This window comes from Rhododendron vialii, chromosome 12a (assembly GCF_030253575.1).
Source record: "Rhododendron vialii isolate Sample 1 chromosome 12a, ASM3025357v1".
Classification (NCBI taxonomy): Eukaryota; Viridiplantae; Streptophyta; class Magnoliopsida; order Ericales; family Ericaceae; genus Rhododendron; species Rhododendron vialii.
In genome coordinates, this window is record NC_080568.1 from 11,735,260 (window position 1) to 11,747,425 (window position 12,166).

A 12,166-nucleotide genomic window follows, 5' to 3' on the forward strand; every position below is an offset into this window, starting at 1 on the left:
CGCACGGTAGGCGACGAATCTTTCTTAAGGAGATTGTGGTATTACACAGGACTCGGTTTGATGTTCAGAAATTTGTTTGTATCTCGTACTTACATTTTATTTCAACTGTTTCAATATGTTTTGTATTTGTTTTTTGTTTCAATTATGTAATTGTTACATTATCAATGAAATTGTTCTCTGGATTTATACGTCACTGTCGAAATTTTTCCAACAACATCCATAACGAACCCGATTGTATGGCGAATTTGGAAGTGTAGGAATGATGTGGTTTTTTGGAGTAAGAATTGTGATCACGAGCAGGCTATAAAAATTCCAGTGAATGAATCAAATGATTTTTTGGAAGCCCAGGAGAGGAGTGATGAGAGGAGGGGGGCGGAATCGTTAATGAGCAAACAAGATGGACACCGTCGAGCAGAGGTTTGATGAAGATTAATTTTGACGAGGGTCTGGATCGATGTGCAAACTTATGGGAACACCAAAACTTGCAGGACTGTTTCTCGAGATCGAGATCGAGAGAGAGAGCGCTAATGTTGAGAATCGGTCGATCTAGGGCTTCAAAACCAGGTTGTTTCCTTCCAACAGTGGTTGGAGTCGAGTGAGGGAGAGTACTGGGCTGGAAGGGAATCACCGATGGAATCACGGTAGGGCACCGATGTAGGGCTGGAATGGAATCACCGATATAGGGCTTCAAAATGGATTCACGTTAGGGTGGAATAAAAGGAAAGGTTATATGGTAAAAATACACATGACCTTCTCTTTTCTTTTCTCACTTATATTTTGTCCATCTAAATGACATGATGAAAAATTACACTTCTTCTTATTTTTGGGAAACCACACCAATTTCTTTTTTTTTTTCTCACCTAGGTAGCTAAAGGGGTTAATCTTGCAAGTTTTTCACTTTATTTTAGAAACTATGCAAAATACAAATCCATTAAGTACTTCTTCAGAACTAGACAATATGTGATCATCTATCTAGCGATCCGGACAACCTAATCTTTTGGTCGAAATCTATCCAAAAGTTGTATATGATGAACGTCTCCGATCAATCCTCCTTGAGCACGACATGAGCCTGCAGAATGACAGCACCAACACCCAGTACAAAACGGGCAATCGTTTAGCCCAAAAGTCAAAATCCCCAAAGGACAAGTTACTACAACAAGAATGCTGTTGTTATTTACAAGTGGAAAAAAATGTGACATAAATACATCAGACTTCACTCGGCTGGCTATGTGGAGCGTTGAATGACGTTGTGACCTTCATTCAATCTCCCCATCTACCAGCATTCATTGCTCTGTCCTCCCTACCCTCCCTTTAAATCGCCACCTCGCACCTCCCCCTCCCCACCAAATACCCACCTCCCTCTCTCTCTCTCTCTCTCTCTCTCTCTCTCTCTCTCTCTCTCTCTCCACAATGCCGGACTTCTCCAACTCCGTCAATCTCAAGTACGTAAAACTAGGCTACCAATACCTCGTAAACCACTTCCTCACCCTTTCACTCGTACCCATAATACTTGGTGTTATGGTTCAACTATTTCGGTTTGGCCCAGATGAGATTTCTAGGCTTTGGACAGCTCTCCGCTTCAATTTCGTTCATGTATTGTGCTCTTGTTTTGTGATTATATTTGCGGCGACTCTCTATTTCATGTCGAAGCCAAGGCCTGTTTTTCTCGTCGATTACGCTTGTTATAAGCCACCGGCATCGTGCCGAGTTCCGTTTGCGACGTTTATGGAGCATTCGAGGTTGAACTTGAGTAAAGAGCCCAAGAGTGTTGATTTCCAAATGAGAATTCTCGAAAGGTATGTCCTTCAGCGGCCAATACTTTGATCCCAAGAAATTAGTCGAGAGTATACGTGAGCTAGATTCAACATCTTGAATTATTGCCAAGGATGGCATTAGGTGCATTTTAGTGTCAGGAGATAGAAGGTCAAGAGTTCAAGTTATTTATATCCTCCTCTAAGGTCTCAATCCAATTAATTATTCTAGTAATTAATACTCACTTTTGCTGATTAAAAAAAATTCAGAATATTTTATTTCAGCATTTTGATACTTATGTATTGAAAGAATCCGTTTTTATTTTGCTTTTTATCGACCTAAGGAAATTTTTTTTTTTTGGTCGAACGGAAATTTGAGTAAAAGAAATCTCCAAACTATGTATGGAAATATTGACTTCCTAACTACTCATCCTTTCAAGGGTTTTAAATTGTGGTATTAGAAAGCATACAAATATCGGTGACACGACCATATATTAGATTGTATCAGTGGTAATGCATAAGCAATTAACGGACGTATCATAGGTTAGAAATCTCGTTACGTAATGTCGTCGAATTCCATAATCATGATAGAATTGCATATGTGAGTGGGTAACCCTCATAAAATTAACATGTGAAATCTAAAATGGGTAAGGAAACCTAATCGACATCTTACCTCGTCGTTATATATTATATAATATCCGATGAACTGAACTGAACTGTAAGGATGGAACTATTTATGAGATACTTCCACTTATCTTATATGTTTGGTTGGTGGGTACGACCATGGGTCTGCCCGTGAGGGTGATTGTGTCCCATCAAAACAAACTTAATTCTTTCCAACAAAGAATATCCAAACATGGTTCGTTGGATATCCAAATCCCATGAGTTGGTTAGAGCTAGATTGGAGTAAAGGGGTGATGAAATTGGACTACTTGCACATCATAGATAGGTCCCACTTCTTATCCGTTTAAACCCAAAACTAACTAAAGGGGTGATGAAATTAGACGTCTTGGGACTAAAGAATCCTTTTACCCTTCTACTCCACGGATACAAATCTTGCAATCAAACCATGCAGTTAAGAAAAGAAAAAGAAAAAGAAAAGGTCCTGCAATCAAACATGAGGATTAGAATATATATTTTTATTTTTTATAATTTAGGTGTCCGAGCCAACTTACGAGTACTTCTGTTTTTTGCCTGGAGGCCCAATCCTTCCACCCATATGAAAGGAATCAATTAAAGCAGGACCAACACTCCGTATGGACCGGTCACAAAGGAGTTGATAGGATTTAAGATGTTGTGTTTTGGGACTTTGCTCTGATTAATCTCTTGTACGTGTAATCTCCGTCCCCCTAAAACGTGCAACTTCAGTTTAACTAAGCTTGCAGCTCTGAAGGTATTTACGGTTTTTATGTATGCCCTCATTCTTTTGATTCCTCTTTTGGAATCTGTTTGGGCCATATTTGGGCACGCAACCTATTAAAACAAATAAATTTTCAAAACTACACTTTAATTTGAATATGACGAGGGAGGACAAGACATGAAGAAATCTTTCAAATTTTCCTCTTTGACTTGGGAAATGAAGAAGTACTATGTTGGAAAAAATATATGCAATAGGAATTTTTGATAGAATAATAAATCTAAATAATATTCATCGATCAAATTTACAAAATCAAATAAATAGAGAAATGAATAGAATAGCCTGTGGGGTAGTCGAGGCACGTGATAGTGCTCTCCTAATGAACGATATACCCCTCTTGCACATGGTTGAATGGTACTCATTCCCTAAGATACATTGACTTTCAAGTTCTCTTCTGTACAATAAATTGAACTCACGAACCATGTAGTTTTCCGACACTCAAAACCCCATAAAATATAGTATCATATAATGAATCAAACTGGACGATCATAAATGAGAACATTATTCTGTGTATATGAGAAGATGAAGAAAGAGAGGATAAAGATTTATAAAAAATGATTCTCCTGTGATAATCAATAGTCTACTTGTGAAGAAGGCTAGTTCCAAATACATACTCCTGTGTTAGGGGTTATATAGATATATAACAACTTATCCTAGCAATTAGGAGAAAAAGAGGTGCACGTGGTAATTGGTTTGAACAATTCCAAAATCTTTTAAGTAACTACTCTGCAGAATGTTACTCCACAATTTTAGGCAACAAATACCTCAATGAGAAGCTAGAATAATGAAAATATAATCATAAAGTTTTAAATTAAATCCAACACTATTGACCCCAAATACAATTAGAAGGGAGAGAGTAATAACTAATACAGTAACTAACATGAGTATATATTAATGTTGAGATTGTAGTATTAGTTTTGCCACCCCCTCCCCTTATCCCCTTTTCTTACACGTTTCTCTGCATCAGGTCCGGTCTAGGAGAGGAGACATGTTTGCCACCGGCAATACACTTCATTCCTCCAACACCAACCATGGAATCCGCCAGAGGAGAAGCAGAGCTCGTAATTTTCTCCTTAATCGATTCCTTATTCGACAAAACCGGGATAAAGCCCAAGGACATCGACATATTGATCGTGAATTGCAGCCTATTTTCCCCCACACCATCACTTTCCGCGATGGTGGTAAACAAGTACAAAATGAGGAGTAACATAAAGACTTTTAATCTATCTGGCATGGGGTGTAGTGCTGGGGTGATTTCAATCGATTTAGCTCACGATCTTCTTCAATTTCACCCCAATTCGAATGCTCTGGTTGTGAGCACGGAGATTATTACACCCAATTATTATCAGGGGAAAGAGAGGTCGATGCTTCTTCCCAACTGTTTGTTTCGAATGGGTGGCGCCGCTATTCTGTTATCCAACCGGAGGTCTGACCGGTGGCGAGCCAAGTACCGGTTGCTTCACGTTGTTAGAACCCACAAAGGTAAATATGTTTTATGAAATTCTTCTCAAGATATGCGGTCACTTTATTATATTGAGTTACGACAAAAATAGCACAGACAAATATCTCAACAAATGATCGATCTCATGGGATGGGAACTGTAACAGCTCCAAAAAACATGAATGAACAAATATATATGTTTTTCTTGTGGATATGAACTAAAACAGGTCTTCAATAGAGATAGGCTCTTAAATATGTAACAACCACCTTGTGATGGCCATAAACCTCACGTCACAAAATCGTTATATATAATGTAAGTACGTAACGATATATTGGTCTAAACAATGAAAACCAATTCATGATCGATATCGTAACAAAATCCAAACTGAATGTTGTCAAACTTTGAATTTATCCACCCATTGCGTGCATTATTGTTGAGTGATTGTAGCACCACATCACTTCGGCCCAGTACAGATCGAATAAGTTCGGACCCAATAAAAAGTTGAATCATGTTAATGGTCATGAGTTATTCAATGTTATATTAAGACCCGGCGTTTATTCTATTTATTGATATGATATGAAGTTTAACATCTACACATATCCTAACAAATATAGTTGTTCTAGCAGGTGGAGATGATAAAGCCTATCGCTGTGTCTACGAAGAAGAAGACCCACAAGGCAAAATTGGGATATCCCTATCCAAGGACCTAATGTCCATAGCCGGAGAAGCCCTGAAATCCAACATCACCACCATAGGCCCACTAGTCCTTCCCTCATCCGAACAGATTCTCTTCCTCCTCTCCCTCATCTGCCGCAAAATCTTCAACCCGAAATGGAAACCTTACATTCCTGACTTCAAACAAGCGTTCGAGCACTTTTGCATCCACGCGGGGGGCAGGGCGGTGATCGACGAGCTGCAGCGGAACCTACGGCTGTCAGCGGAGCACGTAGAGGCGTCACGGATGACGTTGCATAGGTTCGGGAATACGTCGTCCTCTTCCCTTTGGTATGAGACGGGGTACGTCGAGGCGAAAGGGAGGATGAGGAGAGGGGACAGAGTATGGATGATCGCGTTTGGGAGTGGGTTTAAGTGTAATAGTGCTGTTTGGAAATGCAACAGGAATATCAAGGTGTCGAGTGATGGACCCTGGTTTGACTGTATTGACAGGTACCCGGTTCAGATTCCTGAAGTGGTCAAGCTCTAACGCAAGATTGGTGTTGCATGTCAAAGGAAACAAAAACAAAAAAACCCTTGTATTACCTATAGCATCTCACTCGTAAGAGGCGAGTCTCACAGTCAGATATTATATGACTCGAATCCGACTGTGAGACTCATCTTTTGTAAGTTTTTGTGTCTGAATCTGTGTCGTGGACGAGACATTGTGAACAACAAAAGTTAATACAATGTATGCACAGACATGTATACGCTCGGATTTCGCACCAAAACCAGTTTATGATCTGTACTTCGACGGTGTCAAGTTTGTATAAAATTGAGTTTGGTGTAGATCGAATTCTGTCTGTAGCATTGCTGTTGTGGAATATTATACGAGTGCAGGTTTTGGATATGTTAACTTTGGTTTGCAATGCTTTTTTAGGGGAAGTGGCGTTAACAAAAAAGGGACTGACAAAATCAATAGTCTTATTGTATCTATATATGTATATTCCCTTAATTGGTGTATATTCCCTTAATTGGTGTACTGTGTCATTAATTATGTCAAGGAAGATGTGGCACATGAGGTTTTTTTCTTCCAAGTTTGAGACCTCCAAAACTTCCAAACAACTTAAAGACACCGAAATTGGCTTGTTTAAAGTACCAGTGGGAGTGGTCTTTAGGAATTTTTCAGGAGATATTCTGGGTGCTATGGTTGTTCCTACTCTAGGGAGAGCATCAGCAGAAATGGTGGAAGCAGAATGATTTCACATTGCATTGACCAGTCCCATATGTTCGTTTGGACCCTCATACTCTGTTGAAGGGGATGCGCAAACTGTGATCAACATGTTGCAGGGGAAGAGACAAGTTACAGCATGCCTAGAGGTCATAATTAGAGATACAATGTCTTTTGGTAGTTGTTTTAATTCTTGCTCCTTTAATTTTGTTCCTCGCAATTGTAATTAGGTGGCTAATGTTTTAGCCAAATATGCCCCCATCTCTGGAGACCCCTATAACTTGGCTTCAGGATTTTCCAAGTTCGGTTCATAGGGAAGCCTTCCTCGATGTTTCTTTGATGCAGCTATAGTAATAACCTATTATCGATTGAAAAAAAAAAAAAAAAGTATCTGTGCGGACTTTAGGTATGGTTAGTTGGTTTGGTTAAGAACTTCGCATTGCATCTCAACGAGTCAGTTTTGGAGATGGCAAATTGATTTGAACACCGATGCACATGTAGTTCATTTGCCGAGCTCATTTTGTTGATCTAATTTGCTTACTTGCTAGAGATGTCGAGGGCATTGATTATGCGAAAAATCACGTTAATTGCATTTTGATTTCTATGATTTGAAGAACAGTTTACCTTGACACAAATGAGTTTTTTTTTTGCTTGGCACACAAATTGAGTTCAATGGGTTCTAATTTGGTGTTGCAACCTTTTTATTTCAGGATATGAGTAAGTTCCAAAATCATATCAACCAATATCTTGTCGATGTGATTTTTTGGCGCAATCGTTGCTCTCAATGACCTCTATAAAGTGAACAGTTTGGATCATGAAAGTTATAGCGTGGGAAGAATCACAAAAGGACACAATGGATTGTCTAGTCCATTTTAATGGAGGATTCATTTCCTTAACATTAATACTTTGGTGAACATGTTGACCACAATTTTGATATTATGAGATGTGTCACCAATATCTAAGTGCAATGTGCATTATTTGCAGGCCCAGCCCCGGTCATAAGCCCACCACAGGACATAAGCCCACCAGACCACTGCCCTGGGCCTCTAACTCTAAGTATCGAAATATACTCCTTGGGAAAATGACGGCCCAGGACATGTTTTAATAATTAATACCCGCCAATGACATTTTTAGTATTAACAAATGTTCTCAGCATTTTTTCTTGGCGGGTATTAATTATCAAAACACGTCATTGGCCGTCATTTTCCCATACTCCTTTCGTCCCTTTTTTAAGTGTCTAACTTCGTAACTCCAACTTATTAAGTAGACATCATTATTATACCTTTTACATCAACTTTTACATCCATTTTCCTATTTATCTTCTATGGAGACAATATCATTACACTTTTACTCACTAACTTTTCAAAATAGAATATCCTTTTAGGGACAAAATAGAAAATGTACTACCTTTTTCTTACTAACTTTACAAAACAAACACTTATTGAAGGACAACCCAAAATAGAATACTGGATTCAAAAAAAAGGACGGAGGGAATACTTGTAACGCCCCGATTTTTCACAGAATTTCGGAAACATTAATTCTAAAATACACTGAATTTTATAAACTACTAGGCCCCTATATGTTGTTATACAAAATTTACATTAAAAAAATATAAAAATCTAACATTTTATTTAAACATCTTCAGAGCAACTCTAGTCTTGATATAGATCCTAAGCATCCTTGGTCTCCGCCCCTGGTATTCCTCCTGTGTCAAACTGCTATACCATTGAATCCTGTACCATCGGGCAAATTGATCGCCGAAGCAACCGATTTACCATGATACAAACGTATCCGTGAGTGATAATTCACGCAGTAGAATAATCCTAACCCTACTAACCCTTTACTTTACAGTTAGCAGTTCAACAATATAACAATTGATTATACACAGAAGGTATAGAATAATAGCACATTGTCTTTTTATTTACTATCCATCATCTTACATGAAATCTAAGGATTCTCTTTACGAGATCAGTTCTTCCCACATCCACTAACTCTGGGTCCACCCTTCCTCTTGCTTATCTTGTACCAGGGTCCTAGGTGAGCGCACCTAAGTTATGTACTTAGTATGTTCTCACTTAATACCATAACAGGAGGATCGAGTCATCTCATGACGCATCGTACATTAGGGTTGCACATCACCTACTACTAAATATAACCGTCTCACGAGACCTATTCCCTCTTGAACAAAGAAACAAATTTTTCCATGACGCATTATACATTACCATCACAACATTTCTCAACACTGGGCCCATTGGTTACCCATTTCAACACATGGCCCCATTGGTTACCATTGCCATCACCATGGCTCAAATCACAATCCACACACTCACACTTCTAACACTTTACGATATTTTATTTACTTAATATCGTCTACATGAATCACTACTCATAACCATCTCGTGAACTTAAGTCCATTCTAGCACATAGAACATGATACAATCAATAACAGCTCAATTCATAACATGATACATTTCAATGAGATAAAAGTACATATAAAATAATATTGTGCGAGTAAGTAAACACGTAGTATTTTATGATGGGCCAAAGCCTTTAAGTTATTTAAATTTTATTGAACTAGTATATAATTTTATCAACTTTGAGGATTTCCATTAGCATTTTTGAAATCTGTAGGATATTTATAATCTGGTGAATTTAAGAATCCTAGTCTTACTAGGTTGAAGTCTATATTTGTTCTATCTATCTATCTATTTACTGTTTCATTTTTTTTCATTTACCGATATACCATTTGGTTCTAAACTGATCAACTTTTCTTACTAACATTAAAGTAAGTTACTGTACAGCAATACATTTTAATATTAATCACAGTTAATAACCAAGGCAAGTTGGTCATAACACGCATTTGTCATCCTAACATTAAATGTAAACAACAATTGGTAAAATAAGTTAACACATAGTTCAGGGTCAACTTTAGAATTAATGAAAACACAGGGGGGTAACTGTAATTTTAGTACATCTTCTTTTAAAAACAAAACGTGCAACAGTGGTTTCCATTTTCCATAGCAGGGCATATTTTGTTTCTTTTAATTTTGATGCATGAACACGATGTTCTCCATTATAACTCGTGAAAATCAATATATAGGGACTAAATATACTTAGGGGAAAGTAGGGAAGTGATTATACTACCTCAGTTCCAGCTAAAAAAATAGGTAACGGGTTTGGATGGCTTCGGAAAAATCGGAGAAGACGCTGGAGCAAAGGGATGCCGAGGCTGACTTCGGGTAATTGGGGATTGGTTCGGAGGTGCTCGAGGTTGTGCTAGAGTGGGTGTGCCGTGGATTTGTGTTCGGATGAGTGCGGAATCGGAAACCGCTTCATATTCTCTCTCTAGACCACCATTGTTGGACCTTGGAAGCTTTTCTTTCTCCTGCTTTTCTTCACTGGATTTTCAGTGGTGTGTGCTGTGTTTGTATTCTCATTCTTGGAGGGGAAGAGAGGTTATTTATTGGAGGGAGGGAGGGAGGAGTGGTACGTGCGAGTTTATGGGGATAAAGCTACCAGCCGAAGTATAAGAGAGATGGAGTTGTGGTTTGGTTGGAGAGAGAGGGGGGGGGGGGGGGGGGGGGGGGGGGGGGGCGGCTAGCAGCCTATCCTGTGTTTTTTTTATTGTACTACTAAAATATAAACAAAACAATGAGAGGCCTAACTTTTTAACCCCACCTAAAGTCACCAAAATCTTACGACCAGGCCTGACTATTGAATATGTAGTGAAACACTCTCTACCAATACAATGATAACACATCGTATGATACTCAGAATATGATCACCAGGATGTAGTAGCATTGTTCTTTCCTTAACTACACAAAGCTTTTCCATTTCTCCATATAAAATAATACTCCAGATATGTCAAATTTACTATTCCAATGTTATCATAGTTCATTTATCCTAGTTTTTATACCAGTGAAGACACTTGCTTGTTTTGGGTCTCAAATCTTCTGTACATAGCAAAGTTGTGAAATCCGTTCCGTACTGTACCGGTGCTTAAACGGAACACATAGACTCAAGATCCGTTATGGTTGAAATACCGGCCTGTTCCGGCCAATACTGGATGTATTGGACAATACCGGTTTGTTTCGGACATTTTCCGATGTTTCAGACGGTACAAAATTACCTTCTCTCTCTCTCTCTCTCTCTCTCTCTCTCTCTTTTTTTTATGACATAAGTTGTGGGCTCTAAACTAATTAAAAGAAACTTATGGGCTTATAGATGATTTTCTTCGATTAAGATCACGATGGAATCTTGATCTGTTTCTTAACTTTGTTTTGAGTCTTTTTGGATAATTTTTTGTTGCCATTTGTTTCACGGAAATGGTTTTGCACCTTGGTAGATATATATTAAATATATATAAAAATTAATTGCGGTAAATCTGGAATGACATCGAGATATAGCCCGGTACTGGTACGTACCATTCCAGTAGTGAAAACGGTACGCTGGCTAGTACGGGATTGACAACTTTGGTACATAGTCTTTAATAAATTTTCTCTATTACTCATTACTCCAAAAATCTTCCCTCAAAACCCAAACCGAACAAGATCTCGAGACGCGCTAAAATGATTTGGTGAAACAGAGATATTCCCACTGATCCACTATTTTGGAGCTCTTAAAAATTATCTATATTTTTGGAAATGTGATATTTTTGTAGCCGGCCGAACATAGAAGTTTCGCTTAGAAACGACTGAGCCCACACCATGCCGAGCTTGGGCCTTGTGCACGGCTCCCGTCCCTGTTCTTCGTCGACCGTCTCATTCACTACGGGCTCGTCAGAAGACTACCTTGTGCTCGGTCACCTTCCTTGCGGGTCCCTTGTGACGCATCCTCCCCCATCGGTCGCGTGCCAGGTCGGCAAAGGCGTGTTCGGCCACCCGCGGAGCACGGTCGCTGCCGACCACGACTGCCCGCTGATTTGCATGCCTTCCCACGTGTAAAAGCGGTTATAACAGAAGATGATCATGGGCGCACATGGGTGTGCCAGCTCAGCCCTAAAAACGGTTACCAGATCTATTTGGTGACGTCATGATGACACTGCCTGACCCGCGCAAGGCACGTGCTGGTGCTTGGAGAGCAAGTGAAGGAGCTCTATAAATACCTAGCAGTGGAAACCCTAGAGAGGGACACACTACATACTCACTCTCGTAATCTTCTGGTTCGCTCTCTGCACTTTACTCATCCTCACGCCGGAGGGCCTTGCCGGGACAATCCCCGGCCTGGTCTTTAGTCGTGCGCTCATTGTGCAGGCGAGGAGAAGACTCGACCACCAATCCACAAGCAGAGGAGGAGATCGAGGATCACGGGCCACACAATTGGTGAACCTGACGTGAATCTCGCTTCTGATTCAAACGGCTCTCACATCCTCCAAACCCACCACTCCTCCGTGAAACGACGACCAAACCACTCACCATGGGCGGAGATCAGACGGGTGTAGCTATCTCAGGGACTAAAGACGCTAGCGGAAATGTCATCCCCACAACACCCCATGAAAGGCACATGTCCATCTCCCTCGCACCAGGATCCGGCCTCTCACCAGTCACGGATGACGTGACGACGGCCTACATCCGACTGTTGCAGCGTCGCGATGCCGAACGCGATAACGAGTTGGCCGATTTAAGGGCGGAGGTGGCCCAAATGAAACAACACATGCAGCAAGACACCACCCC

General features: G+C 39.9%; 1 protein-coding gene across 2 annotated transcripts; it reads left to right on the plus strand.

The window, feature by feature from the left end:
• The first annotated feature begins 1,348 nt into the window (after window positions 1-1,348).
• LOC131310788 (3-ketoacyl-CoA synthase 6-like) lies at window positions 1,349-6,173 on the plus strand. Of its 2 annotated transcripts, none has more exons than XM_058337994.1 (3): window positions 1,349-1,796; window positions 4,136-4,650; window positions 5,233-6,173. In XM_058337994.1, exons 1-3 carry the CDS (start codon window positions 1,411-1,413, stop codon window positions 5,811-5,813), a joined length of 1,482 nt encoding a protein of 493 aa, XP_058193977.1. In that variant the 5' UTR covers window positions 1,349-1,410; the 3' UTR covers window positions 5,814-6,173. The 2 variants fall into 2 exon arrangements, with proteins under 2 accessions (XP_058193977.1, XP_058193978.1); XM_058337995.1 differs by having other exon boundaries at window positions 5,236-6,173.
• Window positions 6,174-12,166: the final 5,993 nt, after the last annotated feature.